The sequence below is a fragment of the Paroedura picta genome, chromosome 1 (genome assembly GCF_049243985.1).
Source record: "Paroedura picta isolate Pp20150507F chromosome 1, Ppicta_v3.0, whole genome shotgun sequence".
In the NCBI taxonomy this organism is placed as follows: Eukaryota; Metazoa; Chordata; class Lepidosauria; order Squamata; family Gekkonidae; genus Paroedura; species Paroedura picta.
Window position 1 is genome coordinate 373,279 of NC_135369.1, and position 24,935 is coordinate 398,213.

Consider the following 24,935-nt stretch of genomic DNA (forward strand, 5'->3'; position numbering starts at 1 on the left):
GATTGGGTACAGAGACTGGAACGGAGAGAGAGCCTCCCAGTGGCAGGCCCTAGGAAGTGACGTTCCACAGGGAGTCATCCTCTCCCCGGTGTGGTTTGACATCTATACGTACCCCCTTGTCCAGCTAGTCCAGAGTGTCAGGCTTAAATGTCACCAGTACATTGATGACACCCAGCTGAACCTGCTGATGGATGACCATCCATCTACACCACCGGATGTCTGAGGGAAATGGCACTGGTTCAAGCAAAGTTGGCTGAAGTTAAATCCAGCTAAGTTGGAGGTCCTCTGGCTGGGTCAGCCACACCAGGTGAGCCATTGACAGAGTCCAATTAACAACATCAACTTCCACCAGGAGCCTGGGCTTGATAATGATGAAGAAGAAGAAGAAGAAGAGTTGGTTCTTATATGCTGCTTTTCTCTACCTGAAGGAGTCTCAAAGCGGCTTACAGTTGCCTTCCCTTTCCTCTCCCCACAACAGACACCCTGGGAGGGAGGGGAGGCTGACAGAGATCTGATACCTAGAAAGGGGGTAGCCTGTCTGAAATGGCAAGATTTTAATGTCAGTATGGCTTTATTGATTTCATATAATTTTGTGTGTTATTTATAACTGTTGTAAACCACACAGAGCCTCTTGAGGAACGGGACAGACAAACAGAAAAATGAATAAGAAACATTTACCAGTAAAGTAACATTTCCTGAAACTAATCAGAAAGATGATCTGACTCCAAGAGAAAGAAACTTTACTTGCAAAATTAGACACACATCTTACATTGCATATTCATGTAGGTAGATTTTACTTATGGCACACGAATTAACCTCAGAATGGTCAGCTTGCTACAACTCCAAGCCCAGATAAAAGAGAGAATTGGAAGGGACCCTACCCACCATCCAGTCTCACGCCCTGCTCAGTGCAGGATCAGCCTCAAGCATCCAGGAGAAGGATCGGTCCAGCCGCTGCTTGGAGACGGCCAGTGAGGGGGAGCTCCCCACCCCCTTAGGCAGCCCCTTCCACTGCTGAACTAGACTCCTAGAATCCTAGAGTGGGAAGGGGCCATGCAGGCCATCTAGTCCCACCCCCTGCTCAGTGCAGGATCAGCCTCCAGCATCCAGGAGAAGAATCGGTCCAGCCGCTGCTTGAAGACCACCAGGGAGGGGGAGCTCCCCACCTCCTTAGGCAGCCCCTTCCACTGCTGAACTAGACTCCTAGAATCCTGGAGTGGGAAGGGGCCATGCAGGCCATCTAGTCCCACCCCCTGCTCAGTGCAGGATCAGCCTCCAGCATCCAGGAGAAGAATCGGTCCAGCCGCTGCTTGAAGACCCCCAGTGAGGGGGAGCTCCCCACCTCCTTAGGCAGCCCCTTCCCCTGCTGAACTAGACTCCTAGAATCCTAGAGTGGAAGGGGCCATGCAGGCCATCTAGTGCACCCCCTGCTCAGTGTAGGATCAGCCTCCAGCATCCAGGAGAAGGATCGGTCCAGCCGCTGCTTGGAGACGGCCAGTGAGGGGGAGCTCCCCACCTCCTGAGGCAGCCCCTTCCATGGCTGAACTAGACTCCTAGAATCCTAGAGTGGGAAGGGGCCATGCAGGCCATCTAGTCCCACCCCCTGCTCAGTGCAGGATCAGCCTCCAGCATCCAGGAGAAGGATCTGTCCAGCCGCTGCTTGAAGATGGCCAGTGAGGGGGAGCTCCCCACCTCCTTAGGCAGCCCCTTCCACTGCTGAACTAGACTCCTAGAATCCCAGAGTGGGAAGGGGCCATGCAGGCCATCTAGCCCACCCCCTGCTCAGTGCAGGATCAGCCTGAAGCATCCAGGAGAAGGGCCTGTCCAGCCGCTGCTTGAAGACGGCCAGTGAGGGGGAGCTCCCCACCCCCTTAGGCAGCCCCTTCCACTGCTGAACTAGACTCCTAGAATCCTAGAGTGGGAAGGGGCCACAAAGGCCACCTAGTCCCACCCCCTGCTCAGGGCAGGATCAGCCTCCAGCATCCAGGAGAAGGATCGGTCCAGCCGCTGCTTGGAGACGGCCAGTGAGGGGGAGCTCCCCACCTCCTTAGGCAGCCCCTTCCACTGCTGAACTAGACTCCTAGAATCCTAGAGTGGGAAGGGGCCATGGAGGCCATCTAGTCCCACCCCCTACTCAGTGCAGGATCAGCCTCCAGCATCCAGGAGAAGGATCTGCCCAGCTGCTGCTTAAAGACCACCAGTGAAGGGGAGCTCCCCACCTCCTTAGGCAGCCCCTTCCACTGCTGAACTAGACTCGTAAAATCAGACCAACCTGGTTTCCTTTTTTGACTAAGTGACTGGTTTGCTGGATCATGGAAATTCGGTTGATGCCGTTTACTTGGATTTTAGTAAAGCTTTTGATAAGGTTCCCCATGATGTTCTGATGGATAAATTGAAGGACTGCAATCTGGATTTTCAGATACTTAGGTGGATAGGGAATTGGTTAGAGAACCGCACTCAAAGAGTTGTTGTCAATGGTGTTTCATCAGACTGGAGGGAGGTGAGTAGCCGGGTACCTCAGGGCTCAGGGCTCGGTCCGGTACTTTTTAACATATTTATTAACGATCTAGATGAGGGGGTGGAGGGACTACTCATCAAGTTTGCAGATGACACCAAATTGGGAGGACTGGCAAATACTCCAGAAGATAGAGACAGAGTTCAACGAGATCTAAACACAATGGAAAAATGGGCAAATGAGAACAAGATGCAATTTAATAAAGATAAGTGTAAAGTTCTGCATCTGGGTCAGAAAAATGAAAAGCATGCCTACTGGATGGGGGATACGCTTCTAGGTAACACTGTGTGTGAACGAGACGTTGGGGTACTTGTGGATTGTAAACTAAACATGAGCAGGCAGTGTGATGCAGCGGTAAAAAAGGCAAATCTTGGGCTGTATCAACAGGGGCATCACATCAAAATCACAAGATGTCATAGTCCCATTGTATACAGCACTGGTCAGACCACACCTGGAATACTGTGTGCAGTTCTGGAGGCCTCACTTCAAGAAGGACGTAGATAAAATTGAAAGGGTACAAAGGAGAGTGACGAAGATGATCTGGGGCCAAGGGACCAAGCCCTATGAAGATAGGTTGAGGGACTTGGGAATGTTCAGCCTGGAGAAAAGGAGGTTGAGAGGGGACATGATAGCCCTCTTTAAGTATTTGAAATGTTGTCACTTGGAGGAGGGCAGGATGCTGTTTCTGTTGGCTGCAGAGGAGAGGAGACGCAGTAATGGGTTTAAGCACAACGATATAGGCTAGATATCAGGAAAAAGTGTTTCACAGTCAGAGTAGTTCAGCAGTGGAATAGGCTGCCTAAGGAGGTGGTGAGCTCCCCCTCACTGGCAGTCTTCAAGCAAAGGTTGGATACACACTTTTCTTGGATTCACACCTGGTGGCTGCTGTAAGGCGTAGCCCTAATGAATTTCCCCTCAAAGGCCAAAACAGCCATGGAAAAGGCCCTGTCCTTTCCCCAGCCTTTTACCACAGAATCCAAGGCTTGAATGCTGGCAATATTGTTGCGGTTGCCCAGCTATGGCCACAGAGGTCATTCATTTCTTAAAGCTATAGATCCTGCTTCTATTACTGAGAGGTTTCAGCCTCCTACTTTTTTTTTAGATTTCAGATTTTTCTACAAACTGCACCCAGGTTTTGTAGAAAGAACTGTTGTGCTTATGATAATTGCAAAAGGGAGGATAAAGCCCAGCTGGAAGGTTCTGTGTGACAGGAAGCCTGTAATCCTTTCCAAAAGAGGCATTTGAAATGTATGTTCTGTTCTTCTCCCATACCTCCCGGCCTCTCCTTTGAAACATTCATGTTGTGGCTTCCTTTCTCAATCCCTTGTCCACGCTGCTAGGAACAGTATCCAGATGTGGCAACGCCCGCTTCAGCATGGCTGTAAGTTTTAGTCACATCCTGTCCAATTCCCACCTCCTCTGGATGCCTCTTGCCCTGAAAAGCTGACGGGCTCACCAGAAATCAGCTGAGGCGTGACAGCGAAGAATCATAGAATCCTAGAGTGGGAAGGGACCTCCAGGATCATCTAGTCCAGAGGTAGTCAAACTGCGGCTCTCCAGATGTCCATGGACTACAATTCCCATGAGCCCCTGCCAGCAAATGCTGGCAGGGGCTCATGGGAATCATAGTCCATGGGCTTCTGGAGGACCCCAGTTTGACTACCCGTGATCTAGTCCAACCCACTGCACAATGCAGGAACTCACAACAACCTGCCCACCCACAGTGACTGCAATTTCATGCCCAAGTGATCCCCCAACACCACCACCAAAACGCTCCTGAATCCAGCCTGGCCTGGAGAACTAGGACTGGCCAGAGAAGAAGACGAAAGAGTTCCCTTCTGGATAATCTTTTTTGCAAGGTGCAGAAGTGGAGTTTGAATCTCTATCACTTCTGAGCTGTTGGCTGCCCAGGTGAATTTTGGCCTGCCTTTCGTGCCTCCCTACTGCTGCAGATAAGCCAGGGTGGGAAATGGAGCTGTGGTGGGCCGTGGCAGAGCCGGCCCAGAATCCTCCCTGGCTTGAAAGACGTGACCTTCACAAGGGCACCAGTGACAAGAGGCAGATCCGGTGACAGGGGACTTTTCGTTTGCTCCATTCACCTCCGACCCCCCGTGCGGGTTTTGAGCCAGTTCTGCCCTGAAATCCGAGGCCCTTCAGGCACAAGGATGGAGCCAGGTGCCCCCAAAGGGCAAGTTCCTTTCAGAAAGGGGGGAAGGAGTGGCAGCCAGGCTGTGCTGATGAATGGGGAGGCAGACAGAAGAAGCGCAGGGGTCACACCTGAGCCCCGTCGTCTGCCAAGTTTCCTGCACGCTCAGCTCCCTCGTTGCCTGGAGAGCGTGGTTATGAAACAGCCTTTGTGCCTCCGGGAACCAGAACAGCGATAAGCCAAAGTACCCAAAGTACCCAAATTGTTCATTGTTTGTGCAACGAAATCATTTGCTAACTGCGTTTCATTACATTTGTTGAATATTTGCATGGAGCTGGTGGGGGTGCCTGGATGCCCCTTCCCTGGCCTGGTCCAGCAGGGCTTTGCCCGTGGACGCTTCCTCCTCCTCCTTACGCGTTCAGGGGCCATCACACACTGGCTGACGGTTCAGGGCCTCGAGAATTGAGTAGCGGCTTCCTCCGTGGATCCAGCTGGCAGTCGAATCCCTTGTGCTTGGCCAGGCCTGTCTGAGTGTTGGCCCTTTCCCATCCATGCCCGGGGAGGCACCTCCTCTGCCACCCCCACCCTTGCCATCTGTGCTGGATCCCACCTGCCTGTCTTTCTCCCACCTCCCTCCTGAGCTGCTTGCAAAAAGCTCTGTCTGCTCAGCTCCGTCAGCCCGCTGCCCCTTCCAGGAGCCATTTGCTGCCCTCGGTGTTGGGCAGGGGCAAGCCAGCGAGGAAGTGCCCCTTGGGCTGAGCCAGCCCCTCTCTGACGCTCCTCCGCAGAGGAACAAAACCACCCTTGTTCCGCCCTGGCCGCTTGGACGGTCTCCAGGGCCCCGTCCTTTGAGAAAGGGCCTCCTCGCAGCCTGGCCCTTTTTTGTTCTTCCGACTCAGTAGGATCTTGATTAAAAGAAGAGCTTCCTTTTTGTGGGGAGGCTTGAAAAGGAGGGCAGCACAGAGGGCCCCTCTCCCCCCCCCCAGTTGGGAATGCAAGCAGCCCTTTTCTGCAGAGAGACTGGGTCGGGCACAGAGCCAAGCTGTGGGGGGGGGGCACACTCTCCATCTGTCCCCTCTGCTCCGTGTTTTCCCTGAAGGTGCTGCTGGATCGACCCAGGTGCTACTGGGGCTGGGCCCACTTTCCAGCCATGGCCGGGGCCTCTGGAAAATGCCTCACTGGGGCAGGAGGGCGGCTGGCCTCTCCACTGAGCACTAGGCAAAGGTTGACTGTCTCTGGAAGGGGAGGCTCGACTGAGTGGTGCCTGGGGAGACCCTACTCTCTCCTCCAATGATCTGTCCTGGCTCTATTCAAATCCACCACCTACAGGCCATGCCGCTGCTCCCTCCAAAATATGACTGGGGGACAAGGAACCCCATAAGGGGGGGTGAGGACCAGTTTGGTCTTTGGGCTTCAGAATCAGCATCTCTAGGCAGCAGGATCCTTGCCACCCTCCCTTCTGGTTGCATCTCCAGGTCCCAAGGAGAAGGGACCCCCCTCCCCATTTTCTGGGCTGTGGATCTCAGATGTCAAGGCCAGCTTCTCAGCAGACGCCCTCCTCTCACCTGCTCCTGGAAGAACCGAAACATGGGATGGGGGGGCCCTCCTGCAGGTTTGGTCCTGGCAGCCAAGGGTCTGCATTTCCTGGGGCCCAGGTTGCTGAATCTACTTCTCCCCTCAGGCAGAGGAGACTCCTGTCACTCACTCTGCCCCGGCCTACCCCTGACCTGACCCCGGAGGACCTGGCCCCAGCGCTCCATGCAGGGCTCACCTTGAGAGGAGGCTCCTGCCACTCACTCTGCCCCGGCCTACCCCTGACCTGACCCTGGAGGACCTGGCCCCAGCGCTCCATGCAGGGCTCACCTTGAGAGGAGGCTCCTGTCACTCACTCTGCCCCAGCCTACCCCTGACCTGACCCTGGAGGACCTGGCCCCAGCGCTCCATGCAGGGCTCACCTTGAGAGGAGGCTCCTGTCACTCACTCTGCCCCGGCCTACCCCTGACCTGACCCTGGAGGACCTGGCCCCAGCGCTCCATGCAGGGCTCACCTTGAGAGGTGGCTCCTGTCACTCACTCTGCCCCGGCCTACCCCTGACCTGACCCTGGAGGACCTGGCCCCAGCGCTCCATGCAGGGCTCACCTTGAGAGGTGGCTCCTGTCACTCACTCTGCCCCGGCCTACCCCTGACCTGACCCTGGAGGACCTGGCCCCAGCGCTCCATGCAGGGCTCACCTTGAGAGGGGGCTCCTGTCACTCACTCTGCCCCGGCCTACCCCTGACCTGACCCTGGAGGACCTGGCCCCAGCGCTCCATGCAGGGCTCACCTTGAGAGGTGGCTCCTGTCACTCACTCTGCCCCGGCCTACCCCTGACCTGACCCTGGAGGACCTGGCCCCAGCGCTCCATGCAGGGCTCACCTTGAGAGGAGGCTCCTGTCACTCACTCTGCCCCGGCCTACCCCTGACCTGACCCTGGAGGACCTGGCCCCAGTGCTCCATGCAGGGCTCACCTTGAGAGGAGGCTCCTGTCACTCACTCTGCACCGGCCTACCCCTGACCTGACCCTGGAGGACCTGGCCCCAGCCAGGATCACGTTAGCGTGTTGGTTCTGGATTCTGGATCATGTTAGCGTGTTGGTTCTCACCTGGCCTGGGCCCCGCCTACCCCAAGGTACCCAGACGAAGGCTATGATCGATACCAGTGAGCCTGCCTGGTGGGGAATGCTGCCGGCAGAGATCACTGAATCATAGAAGAACAGGGGTTTTGAGGGTGGGCACACTAGCGGGGGCAATGGAGGAAAGAAGGAGAGAATTGTTGGTTTTTACACCCCTCTATTCACGACCTCAAGGAGTAACCAAAGCAGCTAGCAATGGCCGTCACTTCCTCCCTTGGGGAGTTCTGGGAGAACTGGGACTGGCCAGCAGGCTTCCTCCAGAGGAGGAGTGGGGAACTGAACCCTTGCTCTGGATTGGAGTCCGCCCCCTTATGAACTGCCCCACGCTGAGAGGGAAGGGAGTCCGAAGGATCACAGGGAACGACACAGAACTGCACAGGATCCTCCCGGCTCCCTTTTGCTCAGCCCGGCTGATAAATAAATGAACCGATAAACTTGAACTGTACGCTCCCGTGAACAGGACTCTGATGAGACCACCCATTAATCTCCAAGCCCCAATTGTCTGCCCCCGGCCCCTTTCCCCCACAGCCCCTTGGTTGGTCCCTCCCCACCCAGGCTGCTGAGAATCTCCCCCCCCCCAGCACATGGGATACTTCTGCAATGTGAACGTGGCTGCAGCTCAGCCTTCTTCCGTGGACACGATGGACGGGATCTGCCACAGAACTGGGAGCAGAGCACACACACACACACACACACACATGGCACAGACACTGGCCGGGTGGCCCCGTTCGTTCCTCTGTCTGCTGCGGCAAAAGCACAAGGGCCTCGTGTGGCACCTCCAAGTCTTCCGGGCGGGGCGGGTGCTCACAGCTGATCAAGCAGACGCTTGCCCCAGAAGGGTCAGCTAAAATGAATCTCACGGGGGGGGGGAGGTGTTGGCTGCTGAGGAAAGGACACAATAATGGTGTTAAATGACAGGCAGAGAATATCAGCTGGATATGGGGGGGGGTTATAGTCAGAGTCCTTCAGCCAGTGGTGATGGTGAGCCCCCCCCCTTCGCTGTCTTCAAGCAGCAGCTGCACAAATGTTTGTCAGGGATGCTTCAGACTGATCTTGCAATGGGGGGGGGGAGTTATGTGGATTAGATGCCCCTCCAGCTCTGTGATTCTATGATTCCCACAGGGTAGTGCATGCTGCCCAGTCTCTGCTGAGGTCTAATGCTTCACAGCCACTGAGAAATGGGGAAGGGGTGGGTGTGTTTCCAGCCTGCCTGCCCCCATTCTGGTTTTGACCTTTGTCTTTGGTCTGGGCACCAGAAACCCAGACCCCTCCTTCTCCTCCCTTCTCCTGAGAGGTTTCACCCTCCCCAGCCATGCCAGTCTGAAGTCTTCTTCTGGGCCCATAACCCTCTTCGCAGTGCTCTGGAGGCGACGGAGTCTTGGAGTGGGATGGCATCTGGTAAGACGTGGGTTCAGATTCCCGCTGTGCCATGAAGCTCGCTGGGCCAGGAGGGAGGCCGGCGGTTGGCTACCCCCCTCACTGGCCACGGAGGGTGAAAGGGGGAGGGGAGTGTCCCCAAGCAACCGTGAGCCCCTCAGATCTTGGAAGCCAAGCGGGATTCACCCTGGCTAGTTTCCTCCAAGGAACGTAAGGGGACAAGATGCAGAGGCAGGAAGTGGCAAGGCCCCTCGAAGGCCCCCTTCCCGGCAGCCAGACAACCCTCAGCCCCCCTGGCTACACTTCAAACACGCCCCAGAGGATGCCTTAATCAATCCTTAGAGGATGGACTAAAGAGAACCAAGAGGACTCTGCTGGAGCCCCCCACCAGCCCCCTGGAAAGGCCGCAGCTGCAAGGGCTGTCAGGAGGAGAGTCCTTGGCCTCCTCTTCACCCCGCTGTGGCCTGAAATCCAACAATCCAACGCTTCCCCTCTTTTTAGGCATCTGGAGTCGGTTTCGGATCGATTTCAATTGGATCAAATGAGAAATCTGAAAGAGAGGAGGAGCAGGAGGGGGGGAGGGGAGTCTAACAAAAAATCCAGGCTTTCACTCTGCAGATGCTCAGAGGCAATGTCCTCGCAAACTCTCCTGCTAGAGCTACACCCTCTGGTGTGAAACATCAACACCCCCCCCCCCACCCCGCAAGAGTGAATGGGCAAAAGGACACTCAGAACGGCCCCTTGTGGGGCAAGGGAAAACTGCAAAAGGAAACTCCTCTTGGGCAGGAGAAAGAGGAGTCGTGGAAGCAGCGCCTAAACCCGCCCCCCGGGAAAGACTCTGCCGTGCCAGGGCCCCTTGGGTGGGGGGGGCGCTCCCCCCCGGCCCACCCCCCGCCTCGTCAAGGGCAAAGGAGCCCTCCCTGCCCTCCCCCTCTTTGCACGAGCTCTTGCCCCAGCCTCCCGGGCGGGGGTCCGGTGGGGGCTCCGCCTCCCTCCCTCCCTCCCTCCCTCCCTCGCCCCTCCCTGCGTGCCGCTTGGCTGCGCTTCTGCTGCGCGGGCGGAGGGCGGGCGGGCGGGCGGCCAGGGGGGGGGCTCGGGTTGCCGGGCGACGGCGGGGAAGCGCGGGCGGGGGGGGCGGGAGGCCGGCGGGGAAGGGCTGGCGCTGCTGCGGCTGATTCTCGGCACAGGCTCCCGCCCGCCCGGGGGGATGACATGCCGGCCCCGGCCGAGATGGGCCCCGCCGCCCCGACGACGACGACGACGCCGCCGCTGAGTCCCCGCCGGAGCCCGAGCCCGAGCCGGAGGCGGCGCGCCCGTTCAGCACCCGCAGGTCAGGACAGCTCCCAAGCGGGCGGGCGGGGGAGGGAAGGAGGGAGGGAGGGAGGGAGGGGGAGAGCCCTCGCCTCGGCCGGTGCTCCCCCCCTCCCAGGGTTTGCCGCGGCGGTCTCGGAGGGGGGGGGCGGCAGAGGGGCGCGGGGCGGGAGGGAGAGGGAGGGAGGGAGGGGCGCGGCGCGGCGCGGCCGGGAAAGGGATCCCCGGCGGGATGGGGCCCCGGGCCCTCCGCAGCTCGGCCTGCAGCTCCGCGATGCCCAGCCGGCCGCCCCGGAGCCACACGGGCGTGGGGAGGCAGTAGACCTCCGGGGGCGCCCCCTCTAGCTTTCTCTCCTCCTCCATCCCCCCCCCCTCCGTCTATCCCCAGCCCCGAAGGGGAAGGCACGTGGGGATCACCGGGTCAAGGCCCTCCCCCTCCCCCCACAAGATGCCCACCTGGTCTGCCGACTGCCCCAAGGGAGGCTCTCCTGCCCCTTCAAGGTCAGAGTGCCCCCCCCCGACAGAAGGCCCCTCTCCCTAAGGGGCTGAGGGGGACCCAGAGTGGGACGCTGCCCCGAGGCACCTGCATGGGAGGGTCCTTGGCCGTTCAGTAGAAGGATGCTGATGAGAAACGTTATCCTACGGATTGAAAGTGGCTCTCTGCCCCCCTTTTCCTTCCTTCCTTCCTTCCTTCCTTCCTTCCTTCCTTCCTTCCTTCCTTCCTTCCTTCCTTCCTTCCTTCTGGAACTCCAAGCAGAGAGCAGAGGGCATAAACATGCCTGCAGCCAACACTGAAGACTGTGCTGAAGAGCAGATGGGAGGGGGCCAAGGGGGGCATAGACTTCTTCCCTGACCGAGGGCCGCCCCTGGACAGGCCCCGTCCCCAAGGAGCCTCTTGCCGGCAAAAGGGCTGCCACCCCCAAGGCCTTCCAAGGGGAGGAGGCCCCCAGCAGGGGTCAGGGCCTCCCCCCCCCCGAGCAGTAGGCCCAGGTGCTGGCAGGCAAGTCATCCAGGTGCTTTGGCGACTCCCTCGGGATCTGGTGGAGACTAGGCCAAGGCCAAGAGCTGGCCACTCTCTGAGGCCGCCCCGGACAGACAGCTCAGGCTCCCCAGTGGGCCCCCCCACCCCCCACCCTGGTGCCAGGGCCCCGTCCCCCGCTCTCCAGGGATCACTCCCCAGGGATGCTCAGGCCTCAGCTGTGCCCGTGGGCAGCAGCCAGCCGTCCTGGCTTCACCCAGCAAGCCCACTGATCAATTAACATCTACGCAGCAAACACCACTTAATTAGCCCCGCCATCCGGGTGTTTCCTTTCTCCCGAGCGGGGGGGGGGGGGGGGAGGGTCATTGAGTGCACAGCCCAGTTTTGCAAAACAGAAAGAGGGGAGCAGATCAGGCAAAGAGAACTTTCCCTCTCTCCCCCTGCTTTCTGAACCCCCTGAAGCTGACAGGCAGGGGGTCCAGAACGGACCACAGGGAATAATTGAAATGGGGAGAGTAATTGAAATGGGGGATGGACTGCCAGAGGAGGGAGTGATGGCCACCGGAATAAACTGCTTGAAAGGGGGATTCGAGAGATTCATGGAGCAGAAGCCCGTCAATGGTGAGTTCTCCTTCCTTGGAAGTTTTTAAGCAGAGCCTAGAGAGGCTGAGTTTATGAATTTAGGCTGATTTTATGAATTTAGGCAGAGGGGGTGGGCAGGAAGGGATGTGCCCGTCTTTGTCTTTTGTGGCCCTTCCCTGCGGACCCAGGGAATTGCTGATCCTCACTGTGGGATGGGAGGTGAATTCCCCCCAGGCCAGACTGGATTCTGGAGATTTTTTGGTGGGAGGGGGGCCACTATGGGTGGGCAGGTATTTGTGAGTTTCTGCATGTGCAGGGGGTTGGACTAGATGACCCTGAAGATCCCTTCCAGCTTCATGATTCTATGATTCATATGATTCTATGAACTGCTGCTAGCCATAGTGACTGGGGGACGTCCTCTGATTCCCATTGCCCCGTCATCCCTGTACTATTGTTGGCTCTTCAGAGGAACTGAGTCAGAACCTTCATTGGCATAAGAATGGCAAGGCGTAAAAACTAAAATTTTAAATAATTCATAGAATAACAGAGTTGAAAGGAACCTCCTGGGTTCTCTAGTCCAACCCCCTGCACGATGCAGGACACCCACAACCCTCTCGCTCATCCTGCCACCCACTTGTCACCTGCCACCCCCTTGAGCCTTCACAGAATCAGCCTCTCCGTCAGATGGAGATCCAGCCTCTGCTTTAAAAAGATGGAGAACCCACCACCTCCCAAGGAAGCCTGTTCCACTGAGATACCGCTCTGTCAGGAACTTCTTCCGGAGGTTTAATGGAATTTCTTTTGAATTAAATTCATTCTATTGGTCTGTCCAGGGCAAGATGGAACAACTCTGCTACATTCTCTATATACTTGAAGACCCCCATCACAGTCATCTCCTCTCCAGGCTAAACAGACCAAGCTCCCCCAACTATTCCTCATATGTCTTGGTCTCCAAGCCCCTCACCATCTTTGTTGCCCTCCCCTGGACATGCTCCAGCTTGTCAACATCCGTCTTCAATTAGGGTGACCAAAACTGAACACAGGAACAAGTGAGGCCGAACCAGAGCAGAGTAAAGTGGTACCATCACCTCCCATGATCTGGACCCGATACTCCGTTTGATGCAGCCCCAAATCCCATTTTCCTTCTTACCCACTGAGTCACACTGCTGACTCATGTTCAGTGTATGGTCTACTAAGACTCCTAGATCCTTTTCCCACATGCTACTGCCAGGACAAGTCTCCCCTCTAATCCCTCATCCAAATCATTTATAAATATGTTGAACAACACAGGACCGAGGACAGATCCCTGGGAGAGGACATGCAGTAATGGGTTTAAACTACAAGTACAACGATATAGGCTAGATATCAGGAATAATTTTTTCAGTCAGAGTAGTTCAGCAGTGGAATAGGCTGCCTAAGGAGGTGGTGAGCTCCCCCTCACTGGCAGTCTTCAAGCAAAGGTTGGATACACACTTTTCTTGGATGCTTTAGGATGCTTTGGGCTGATCCTGCGTTGAGCAGGGGGTTGGACTAGATGACCTGTATGGCCCTTCCAACTTTATGATTCTATGATTCTATGATTTCCTTTTTCTAGGACCCTCCCTGGCCTGACCCAGCAGGGCTCTTCTGAGGGTCTTCTCAGGGGAAGGCCTCGGCCTCTCTGCCTGTGGCTGGCCCTGCAGAGGAACTGGCTGGCCCCTGGGGGATACGGGGGGCTGGTCTGGAGGGACCCTCCCAGGCCTGACCCAGCAGAGCTCTTTGAGGGTCTTCTGAGGGGAAGGTCTCGGCCTCTCTGCCCTGTGGCTGGCCCTGCAGAGGAACTGGCTGGCCCCTGGGTGAGACGGGAGGCTGGACTGGAGGGACCCTCCCTGGCCTGACCCAGCAGGGCTCTTCTGAGGGTCTTCTCAGGGGAAGGCCTCGGCCTCTCTGCCTGTGGCTGGCCCTGCAGAGGAACTGGCTGGCCCCTGGGTGAGACGGGAGGCTGGACTGGAGGGACCCTCCCTGGCCTGATCCAGCAGGGCTCTTCTGAGGGTCTTCTCAGGGGAAGGCCTCGGCCTCGGCCTCTCTGCCTGTGGCTGGCCCTGCAGAGGAACTGGCTGGCCCCTGGGGGAGATGGGAGGCTGGTCTGGAGGGACCCTCCCTGGCCTGACCCAGCAGGGCTCTTCTGAGGGTCTTCTCAGGGGAAGGCCTCGGCCTCTCTGCCTGTGGCTGGCCCTGCAGAGGAACTGGCTGGCCGCTGGGTGAGACGGGAGGCTGGACTGGAGGGACCCTCCCTGGCCTGACCCAGCAGGGCTCTTCTGAGGGTCTTCTCAGGGGAAGGCTCGGCCTCTCTGCCCTGTGGCTGGCCCTGCAGAGGAACTGGCTGGCCCCTGGGGGAGACGGGAGGCTGGACTGGAGGGACCCTCCCTGGCCTGACCCAGCAGGGCTCTTCTGAGGGTCTTCTCAGGGGAAGGCCTCGGCCTCTCTGCCTGTGGCTGGCCCTGCAGAGGAACTGGCTGGCCCCTGGGTGAGACGGGAGGCTGGACTGGAGGGACCCTCCCTGGCCTGATCCAGCAGGGCTCTTCTGAGGGTCTTCTCAGGGGAAGGCCTCGGCCTCTCTGCCTGTGGCTGGCCCTGCAGAGGAACTGGCTGGCCCCTGGGGGAGATGGGAGGCTGGTCTGGAGGGACCCTCCCTGGCCTGACCCAGCAGGGCTCTTCTGAGGGTCTTCTCAGGGGAAGGCCTCGGCCTCTCTGCCTGTGGCTGGCCCTGCAGAGGAACTGGCTGGCCCCTGGGTGAGACGGGAGGCTGGACTGGAGGGACCCTCCCTGGCCTGACCCAGCAGGGCTCTTCTGAGGGTCTTCTCAGGGGAAGGCCTCGGCCTCTCTGCCCTGTGGCTGACCCTGCAGAGGAACTGGCTGACCCCTTGGTGAGACGGGAGGCTGGACTGGAGGGACCCTCCCTGGCCTGACCCAGCAGGGCTCTTCTGAGGGTCTTCTCAGGGGAAGGCCTCAGCCTCTCTGCCCTGTGGCTGGCCCTGCAGAGGAACTGGCTGGCCCCTGGGTGAGACGGGAGGCTGGACTGGAGGGACCCTCCCTGGCCTGACCCAGCAGGGCTCTTCTGAGGGTCTTCTCAGGGGAAGGCCTCGGCCTTTCTGCCCTGTGGCTGACCCTGCAGAGGAACTGGCTGACCCCTGGGGGAGACGGGAGGCTGGGCTGGAGGGACCCTCCCTGGCCTGACTCAGCAGGGCTCTTCTGAGGTATTTATTTGAATTTCTGTACCACCCTCCTATCAGGCTCAGGGCGGTTTACATAAAATGTCATGAGTATCCCTCAATCAAGCTACAGCAACCATAACAGCAGATCCAAGATGGAGCATAACAGTTTATAACAAAATGTTCCAACCGCTTCACGGTGTGACAACAACTCTCAACTTTTGACATGAATCCGTGGGAGGTCAGCATGGCTCAGATCATCGGGGGGCGGGGGTGTTTGAGGGACTAGCAGATATTGTTGATTCAGCTGTCCTCAACCAAATTCCTGGTGGAGGAGCCCCCTTTGGCACTGCGTTTGTTCTGTCAGGGTCCTGATCTCCTCTGGGAGCTCGTCCCACCCGGTGGGGGCCAGGACCGAGAAGGCTCTGGCCCTGGTTGAGGTCCGGCATGCTTCTTTGGGGCCAGGGATCCGCAGCCAGTTGGCGATGGTGGAGCATAAGGCTCTTTGGGGGGAACAGGTGGAGAGTATGTAAAAGGCTGACATGCAGAGGGTGGAGGGACGGACCAGAACCGACCGGATGAAATTAATGCAAAAGAAAGTCTGTCTAAGCATCTGGGAGATGTTCCTGACACTGAGAGCGGTTTCTCAGTGGAACAGGCTTTCTTCCTGAGGCTTCTAATGTGCAGGGGCCTTAGCAGGTGAACTCCCACTCCACTCGGTTTGCCAGCCTCCAGGTGTGGACTGGAGCGCTCCCATTATTACAGCTCATCTCCAGAACATGGAAATCAGCTTCCCTGAGGAAGTGGCTGCCTTGAAGGGCGGCCTCCCTCCCCACTGCAAAGACTGCCCTCCCTACTCTCCATTCTCTCCCCCCCCCCCACACACACACACACCTGCAGCTCCAGGAATTCCCCTCCCCACCCACACGGGCTGTCCAGGCACCTGGGGCTTCTAACCAGTGGCCATCTGCAGCTCTCCGTCTTGCCCCTTGGAGCACAGCTGGGCCAGTGAGTTGCTTCAGATGTCTGTTTGGGGGGGGGGTCTGCCAGCAGAGCCCAGCAGTTGCTCTGAGAAGAGGTGAAAGCTGCCGTTCTGGGCACATCTGCTGGGGAGAAAGGCCCGGGGATACGCCGGCAGACAGGCAGGGGGAGGAGCTACTCCATGGCCGACTCTGGGCTCCAGCTTCTGAAAAAGCCTCCTCTTCTTCCTGAGAGGGGGGGGGCTGGTTTGCCACCGCCACTGAGCTAGGACCCCTCTCCTTTGATGGGAAAAGCTGCCTGCCAGGTAGGGTGACGCCAGGTCCCCTTCCCCACCCTCCAGCAGGAGGGGGACGAAGAAGGGGAGTCTCCAAGCAGCTTCCCACCACCTTCCCTTCCTCTCCCCACCCCAGGCCCCCTGCGAGGGAGGTGGGGCTGAGAGAGCTCTGAGAGAACGAGGCCTGGCCAAAGGGCACTCAGCAGTCGGCTTCAGGGCGGAGGGGAGGAGGCGTGGGGGATCAGACCTGGCTCTGTAGCCCCCTCCCCCGGCTGGGTGCTGCGCTGCCCCCAAGAGTGTGTTCTTTGTGTGGGGCTCATAGTGATAATCGGGGGCCGGATTCGCTGCAGGCAGAGCCGGCTGAGAAGCCTTCTTCCTGCAACATTAATGGGCTACTTTGCTTCCCAAGAGCTCTGCGAGAGAAAGAGAGATTATTTGGATAACGGATGTGCAAAGGGGACCTCTGACGGTCACTCCGTGGCAGAATCTATGTGGCAAACGTGGCAACCTGCCCAATGGAGAAACTGCGTCATCCGCTGAATGCCAGTTATGCAGATGGAGTTTAAATATGTGTGTGTGTGTGTATGTGTGTGTGTATGTGTCCCCTGCCCTTGGCCGTGGATGCCTTCCAGGGGCTGCTGTGGGGTGACCAGGTGCCCTGAAAGGTGCGCAGGTGTCTAGAAAACAGCGCACCGTGTCTGGAGAGGCGCTGAGGGAGGGCCTCTCTGCAGTTGCTCTTCACATCCACTTTTAGTGCCACGAGGAGGGCGGGGGGGGCTCTCTCCCACGCGTGGGCCAGCCTCTGGGACATGCCGTATCCTGCTCTCAGGCGCCATATGCTGAGGCTGAGGGGAGGGGGGGGACACGAACGTTTCCAGCCCAAAGTAAAGCTCCAGAGCGCCTTGGGGACCCTCCCAGGGCCCGGGGCTCCATTTCCACTTTCCGCAGCCCGCTCCAAACCCTCCCCTGCCAGGCAGGAAATGCGCTGGGGCTCAGCCCAGCACCCCCCACGGAAGCCCAGGAAGCCTTTCCGTGTTATCCGAACGCTTGGCTTCTCTCTCCTCATCGGCAGGAAGGTTCTGGTAACTGGGCCTTGGATGAGACCCAGCTAGACTGGCGCAGGGACCCTGCCTCCTTCTGGGTGTCCTGCAGGGGTCCCTGGGAGAGCAGGGGGGGGTGCTGAGCCTGGTAATGTGCAGGCAGACCAGAGGGCCCTGGGGATCCTGCCCCCCTCGATAGGTCTGTGAAGCTGGGACTTTTCTGCTTAGAAAGAGGTGATTTGGGGGAGGGGATGGGATATGTGATTGAGGTTTATAAAATTCCACTCGGGGTAGAGAGAGTGGGCAAAGAGACATTTCTCTCCCCCTCCCCAAATGCTAGAGCTCAGGAGCGTCCCACGAAGCTTTTGGGCAGCAGGTGCAGGACGGACAAACAGAAATACTCCTTTGCACCGGGAGTGATTCCAAGGTGGGATTTGTTGTCAGAGGATGTCATGATGGCCACAGGCATCGGCAGCTTTAAAAGGGCATCAGACAGATTCACCGGCCAGGGGGACTGAGGAGAACCTCCACATTCAGGGGCACTAGGCCTCTGAATCTCAGAGCCAAGTCCGGGAGGCAACATCAGGGGAAGGCCTCGGCCCTCCGAGGGAACTGACGCCCCCCCCCCCCCCATGGCAGCCTGCAGTGCTGCCCCCTGGTGGTGCCAGGACTGGCTTTGCCTTCTTCGGCCAGCCATACAGTGCCCCCCCCCCCGGGTGAGAGCCTCCTCGGCCTCAGCAGGGCCCTCGTGGGGAGGGAGAGACGCAATTAGGGGTCCGTGCTTAGCAGCCCTTTGAGGGTGGCCTGCTCAAAGAATTCTGGAACTGGCCTCTGTATTGGAGAGCCAATGGCCTTTGATTTCTTATGTCCGCCAGCCGACAGTCCCGGCTCAGTGTCTGCGGCTCCTTAGCCTGCTCTTTGGGCTGGAGACTCCCCCTCACAGCCAGGCCGACCCCTCCGCTGGGCGGATCCCTAGCAGCGGGGGGTCCCAGTGCCTAGAAATGCTCACCTCCAGGTGGGAGCTGGAGACCTCCTGGAAAGACAAAAAATCTCCAGACTCCATAAATCACTGACGGGTTTATTTCAAGCACGTATCCCCCTCCTGGGGGACACAGCTGCTCTGGAAGGCAGGTGGCCGGGAATTGTGCCCCACTGCCCCCCCCCCCGCTCCATTAGCCTAGGCTCTACTCTCAAATGTCCAGATATTTCTGGACGTGGAGCTGGCAACCCTCACCCCCCAAAGGACCAGGATTCAAATGGGCCACAGGGAGGGGGTGGCTGTCCCCAGGAGGAGGGTGGGTGGGTGTGTGGTGCCAGACTGGGGGGAGGGGAAATAAAGACAGAGACATTTCCGGAGCTGCCCCCGGCCAGGCAGATGCGGCCAGCTTGCTGGAGAGAGAACTGAGACCTTCTGGGTAGTGAGGTGGGGGTCTGGGGGAGCACAGGATCCAGGGGCGACAGAAGAGCCCCGGGCGTGAAGGGGCCCTTTTTGCCGTGACTGGCGTTCTCCTTGGCCAGGCAGATGTTCGGGCGAGGACAAGAGGAAGCCCTCCGAATTGGTGCCCAGTATGACCTTTCCCCCTGCTTTGTTTCCCTGCAGGCCACCAAGAGTGGGTCAGGGGGCTCTGGGCCCCTGCATGCTAACATGGCCAAAGAGAATGCCGCTTTCTCCACCGTGCCCGAGACCCCCGTGGCCGAGTCCAAGCCCGCCCTCTCCTCCCACCAGCTCAAGCCGGCTGCCGCGCGGCGCCTCGGCGAGGAGCCGGAGAAGGCGGAGAAGAAGAAGGGACGCCAGCGGTACGTGGAGAAGGACGGCAAGTGCAACGTCCAGCACGGCAACGTGATCGAGACTTACCGCTACCTGACGGACATCTTCACCACCCTGGTAGACCTGAAGTGGCGGTTCAGCCTGCTGGTCTTCATCCTGGCCTACGCAACCACCTGGCTCTTCTTCGGCCTCATCTGGTGGTTCATCGCCTACTGCCGGGGCGACCTGGACCACCTGGGGGAGGAGGAGTGGACCCCCTGCGTCCAGAACCTCAACGGCTTCGTCTCAGCCTTCCTCTTCTCCATCGAGACGGAGACGACCATCGGCTACGGCTACCGGGTGATCACGGACCAGTGCCCCGAGGGCATCGTCCTGCTGCTGCTGCAGGCCATCCTGGGCTCCATGGTCAACGCCTTCATGGTGGGCTGCATGTTCGTCAAGATCTCCCAGCCCAACAAGCGGGCCGAGACCCTTGTCTTCTCCTCCCACGCCGTGATCTCCCTGCGGGACGACCGCCTGTGCCTCATGTTCCGCGTGGGCGACCTGCGCAACTCCCACATCGTGGAGGCCTCGATCCGCGCCAAGCTGATCAAGTCCAAGCAGACGCAGGAGGGGGAGTTCATCCCCCTCAACCAGACGGACATCAATGTGGGCTTCGAGACGGGCGATGACCGCCTCTTCCTGGTCTCGCCCCTCATCATCAGCCACGAGATTAACGAGCAGAGCCCCTTCTGGGAGGTCTCTCGGGAGCAGCTGAAGAAGGACGAGTTCGAGATCGTGGTCATCTTGGAGGGGATGGTGGAGGCCACAGGTAGGACGGCTGCCCTTCACACCCGCTCCCCTCCCTCCCCCTCCCACAACAGGCACCTGGAGAGGCAGGTGGAGCTGGGAGAGTCCCGAGGGAACAGGGACTGGCCCATTGTCACCCAGCAGCTGCATTTTAGACTTACAGTTTTACGATATAGGCTAGATATCAGGGGGGGAAATTTCACAGTCAGAGTAGTTCAGCAGTGGAATAGGCTACCTAAGGAGGTGGTGAGCTCCCCCTCACTGGAAGTCCTCAAGCAAAGGTTGGATACACACTTTTCTTGGATGCTTTAGGATGCTTTCGGCTGATTCTGCGTTGAGCAGGGGGTTGGACTAGATGGCCTCTATGGCCCCTTCCAACTCTATGATTCTATGATTCTATGATTCTACTTTGTATCTAAACAGAGGCTGGATCTCCATCTGATGGAGAGGCTGATTCTGGGAAGGCTCAAGGGGGTGGCAAGTGACAGTGGAGGAGCGAGAGGGTTGTGAGTATCCTGCATAGTGCAGGGGGTTGGACTAGATGACCCAGGAGGTCCCTTCCAACTTTATGACTCTATGATTCTAACCTTATTGTAAGCCACCCTGAGGGCTTTTGGGGAATGGCAGGGTAAAAATCAAATTCATATGGAGAGTGCATGAGGTGGGGGATTATCTCCTTGTCCCCTTGCTGTGTTGAGTGAGTGCAAGGAGAGGAGGGACAGGGCTAGGGTTCTGACTTCTCTCTCTGCATTGCTGTGGGTGTGTGATGGCACATCCCTTGCAGGAGAGTGGGGGCTGCTTGGGTGAGCAGTGAGTGAGTGGCTGCATGGGGTAGGGAAGCGGCTCTCAACCACCCTAATGCCGCGACTCCTACAGCAGGGGCAGGGGCATGCACGCATATGCGTACGCGCTCATGTGCACATGCTGTTGCCGCTCCTGCTCACCACGGCACTTGCCATGATGCTGGCCTCCTCCACGTTGCCTCAGTGAGCTCCAAGGGTTCACGGAGGAGGCCAGCGCCATGCCACCACCGCCACGACCCTCGGGAAGGGGCCAAATGACCCTTCCATGGGCTTGCAACCCTCACCTTGAGAACTACTGAGGAAGGGGATTGAGTGAGTGCAAAGAGGGGAGGGGAGGGGAGGCCTCTGACCACTAGGAAGGGCTTCTGATCACGCTTGGACGTTGGCTCATAGCTGGCGGATCAAGCAGAGGGATCCAGTCTAGTGCAGGACGGTTTGAGGAGCATCTGGAGTGGATCAAAGCAGCCTGGTGGCAGAAGGAGCTGAGGGGGCAACATGTTCCGTCTTTACCCAAGCAGCAGCAAGGGGCAGTTAGTGGGTCTGCTGGAGGAGAAGGTGTGGAGATCAGAGGAATGCTCAAATATGCTGCAACATGGAAAGGAGGGTGAGGAGTTCTTGGACAGAACTCATGGAGCCCTCTGGAGAGAGCAAGTGCAGGAGGAGGGAAATTCATCAAAACAAACTCAGGAGGGGAATGAATGGAAGGCTGCTACACACAGGCGTAGAAGAATAAGGAGAAGGTTTGCCCCACTGATGCTCAGCAGTCGGAATACGAGAACTTAGGAGTAAAACCTATTCAAAAGGGACAGACAAGAAAAGAACAGGGGAGGTGTAGCAGTATAGGTTAAGAATCTTTATACTTGTGAAGAAATACAGGTAGCCGAGCATGAAAGTTCAGTTGAGTGTATTTGGGTAAATGTAAAAGGAGTAGGAAGTGAGAGGGGTATTATTGTGGGGGTCTGCTACAGACCACCAAGCCAGTCAGAGGACTTGAATGAGATAATGCTAGAACAAATTACACAATTTTCAAAAAAGGGGGGGAAACAGTGGTCATGGGTGACTTCAATTACCCAGATATCTGTTGGAAGACCAACTCTGCTAAAAATACAAACTCCGTTAAATTCTTGTCTTGCCGATAGCTTCATTTCCCAAGAAGTAGGGGGAGGAACCATGGGCTCTGCTATTTTAGACTTGATTCTCATCAGTAGGGAAGAAATTTTGTGTGTGTCTGGATTCACAGACGCCCACCGGAATCTCGCTTTCCTTCTGGTCCCCGGGGGCTGCCATTCACCCTGCACGGGGCAAAACCCCCAGAGTAGTTCTCCTTCACCAGCCCCTCAATAAGCAGTGGCTCTGGGGAATTCGAGGCTAGTGGAGGACAGGGTAGCTGTGGGCACCGGCAGCCTCAGAAGGTTCATGGAAGGGAAACCTGTCAGTGGTTGCCAGCCAAGATGACACAAGGAATCCCAGAGCCAGGAGGCAATATCAGAGCAAGGTCTTGGCCTTCATGCCTTGCTGATGGCTGGCCCCTGGGTGAGATGGGAGCCTAGACTGGAGGGACACTGAGGGTCTTCTCAGGGGAAGGCCTCGGACTCTCTGCCCTGTGGCTGGCCCTGCAGAGGAACTGGCTGGCCCCTGGGTGAGACGGGAGGCTGGACTGGAGGGACCCTCCCTGGCCTGACCCAGCAGGGCTCTTCTCAGGGTCTTCTCAGGGGAAGGCCTCAGCCTCTCTGCCCTGTGGCTGGCCCTGCAGAGGAACTGGTTGGCCCCTGGGTAAGACGGGAGGCTGGACTGGAGGGACCCTCCCTGGCCTGACCCAGCAGGGCTCTCCTGAGGGTCTTCTCAGGGGAAGGCCTCGGCCTCTCTGCCCTGTGGCTGGCCCTGCAGAGGAACTGGCTGGCCCCTGGAGGAGACGGGAGGCTGGACTGAAGGGACCCTCCCTGGCCTGACCCAGCAGGGCTCTTCTGAGGGTCTTCTCAGGGGAAGGCCTCGGCCTCTCTGCCCTGTGGCTGGCCCTGCAGAGGAACTGGCTGGCCCCTGGGGGAAACGGGAGGCTGGACTAGATGTACTTTCTTTGGTCTGACCCAGCAGGGCCCTTCGGGGGTTGATCAATGGGTTATTCACAGCACCCCAGCCTTGTGACCCTGCCCCTCGTAATGCTGTGGCTCCCCTCTTTTGCCTGGCAGGGATGACATGCCAGGCCCGGAGCTCCTACCTGGTGGATGAGGTGCTGTGGGGCCACCGCTTCATGTCGGTACTCTCGCTGGAGGACGGCTTCTACGAGGTCGACTACAACAGCTTCCACCAGACCTTCGAAGTGGCCACCCCCAGCTGCAGCGCCCGGGAACTGGCCGATGCGGCCGCCCGCATGGACGCACACCTGTACTGGTCCATCCCCAGCCGGCTGGACGAGAAGGTGGAGGAGCCCACGGAGAAGGCGGACGAGGGCAGCAAGGAGCGGAACGGGAATCTGGCCAGCTTGGAGAGCGAGTCCAAGGTTTAAAGTCGGCCTCACAGGGCAGGAGCCCTCAGGGAGGACAGATGGAAGGGGCCGCTCAGGGAGGCCTGGCCAAGGGTCAGGCGTGAGGCTTCCAGGGGGCTGGCGGGAACTGCCGTGCCTGGGGGCTGCAGGGCAGAGGCGGAGCAGAAGGGATGGCTCCTAGGTAGGTGGGGAGTGACCCCCCTGATGCATCTATCTGCAAGTGGGCGTTTGATGGGCGTTTCAGTGAGAACCCCACCCACTGGCCGGCCAGTGGGATCCTGCCAGTGGGAGATCTGCCGGGGAAGAGAGCTCTGAGCCAGGGGTACGTGCAGCCTCCCGCCAGGGTCCGCTGGCCCACAGCCGCTGTCACTTTGGCAGATGCAGGCAGGAGGGGATGCCGAGGGAGATCGGCCCCCACCCCCGTGCTGGGCAGGTAGAGTTGCCCCTTAATCCTGGACACCCCCTGCTCAGATTGCCCCCCCCCAGCACGGCCATCCCTCCACCTCCATCCCGACTGGGAGCCAATCCACTCTGGGCACAGGTGGGGCCGGGAACCGGCCTGGCTGCCCTCCATTCCCACCCCCACCCCCACCCCAGCTATGGGGCCTGCAGCTGCCTCCCTCCCTCCCTCCCTGCTGCTCCGACTGCAACTTTCCGCCCCTGCATGACTCATGGAAGGCCTGATCCAGCCCGCCCACCCCTCACATATGGGGAGGGAGTGAGAGAGGGGGGCCAGGGGGGCCGGCCGGGGGTTGGGGGGCATGCATGTCACCCTTTGCCCCCTCCGTCTCCCCTCCTCCTGAATAAAGAGGTTTTTGCAGGCTGATGCTGCTCTCTCAAGGCTGACCCTCTTCTGCACACCGATCCGCTGGGGGGAGGGACCCTGGGGAGCAATCCAGCCCCCGCCCCCATCCCTGCCTCTGCCTGGTCCCTGTGCCAAGGTTATGGGCAGGCCTCCCGCCCCAGCTGTGGCACGAAAAGGCTTTCTGTGAAGGGTGCAATCTGCAGAGCCCCCCAGCCCCCCCCCCCACAGCAGAACCAGACCCTATCCTATAGCTTGCCAATCTCCAGGCAGGGCCTCAAAATCACACAGATCTGGGGGAAAGGGCTGCTTTGGAGGGGGACTCTGGCCCAGACCCCCACTGAGGTGCATACCCTCAGCCCCAAATGTCCAGGAATTTCTCCCCCTAGAGCTGGCACCTGGGAGAAACAGAGAGCCCCCTCCCCAGGGGATCCTGGAGCTTTCCCCACCCAAAGAGAGTCCAGCTGTGCCCCTCCCCCAGCATGCCCGAGAACTCAGAGGACCTTTTGCACACCAGCAGGGGAAGGGAGGGGGAGGCCGTGGGGGGGGGGGCTTCTGCCCTGCATGGCTGCCAGTATCCCAGAGGACCCCGGGCCAGCCACCTGGAGACTGTCTTGCAGCTGTGCCTGGCCAGGAGTGGCCCACCAGCTTCTCCCACCCCAGGGTCTCCACAAAGCTGCCAGTTCTGCACCCATTTGAGGAATACGGTGGGCCTCAGGGAAAACAGGAACACGCTGGGGGGGGGGTACATTGCAAACGGGTGGATTCTCTCGTGTGGCTTCTGCATGCCGGTCTGGAGCATTTAGGTTTTGGGTGCAGGAGGACAGAATCCGGGCTCCACTCCGTGCCACGCAGCCAGGATTCTGGGTTCTCCCAAAAATCAAGTGGGAGGCACCTCTAGGAATGCCAGACCCCCAAGTGGCCCCCTAGAGTCCAGGAGGCCTCCAGGAGCAGGGGAGTCTTCTAGGGGCTCCCAGGGGGAGGCCGATCCCCTCCCACAAAGACTGGCCCCACCAGTCAGTCAGAAGTGCAGGAGACCCTCACCCAGTTTCACAGCTCAGCAAACAAGGCCCTCACTTCCGTGGGTGAGGATGCCAACCTCAGACGGAATTCTCACTCGTCTCCCGCTTAGCCCCTCCCTGAGCTGGGCCTCAGGACCCTTGCAGGGGTCGCTCAAGTGGAATCAGAGGCCAAAGGGGGGCAGGTTAAAAGCCTGGGGAGCCC

The 24,935-nt window shown here is 58.8% G+C and overlaps 2 protein-coding genes across 2 annotated transcripts in view; one reads left to right on the plus strand and one right to left on the minus strand.

Moving 5' to 3' along the window:
- The window catches only part of LOC143827844 (immunoglobulin superfamily member 8-like), a 166,467-nt gene that overhangs the window by 126,443 nt on the left and 15,089 nt on the right, over positions 1 to 24,935 (minus strand). The gene's annotated exons all lie outside the window — the stretch shown is intronic.
- Positions 9,808 to 23,630, plus strand: LOC143827721 (G protein-activated inward rectifier potassium channel 3-like). Its single transcript, XM_077317599.1, has 3 exons — positions 9,808 to 10,039; positions 18,668 to 19,646; positions 22,614 to 23,630. Exons 2-3 carry the CDS (start codon positions 18,713 to 18,715, stop codon positions 22,928 to 22,930), a joined length of 1,251 nt encoding a protein of 416 aa, XP_077173714.1. The 5' UTR covers positions 9,808 to 10,039; positions 18,668 to 18,712; the 3' UTR covers positions 22,931 to 23,630.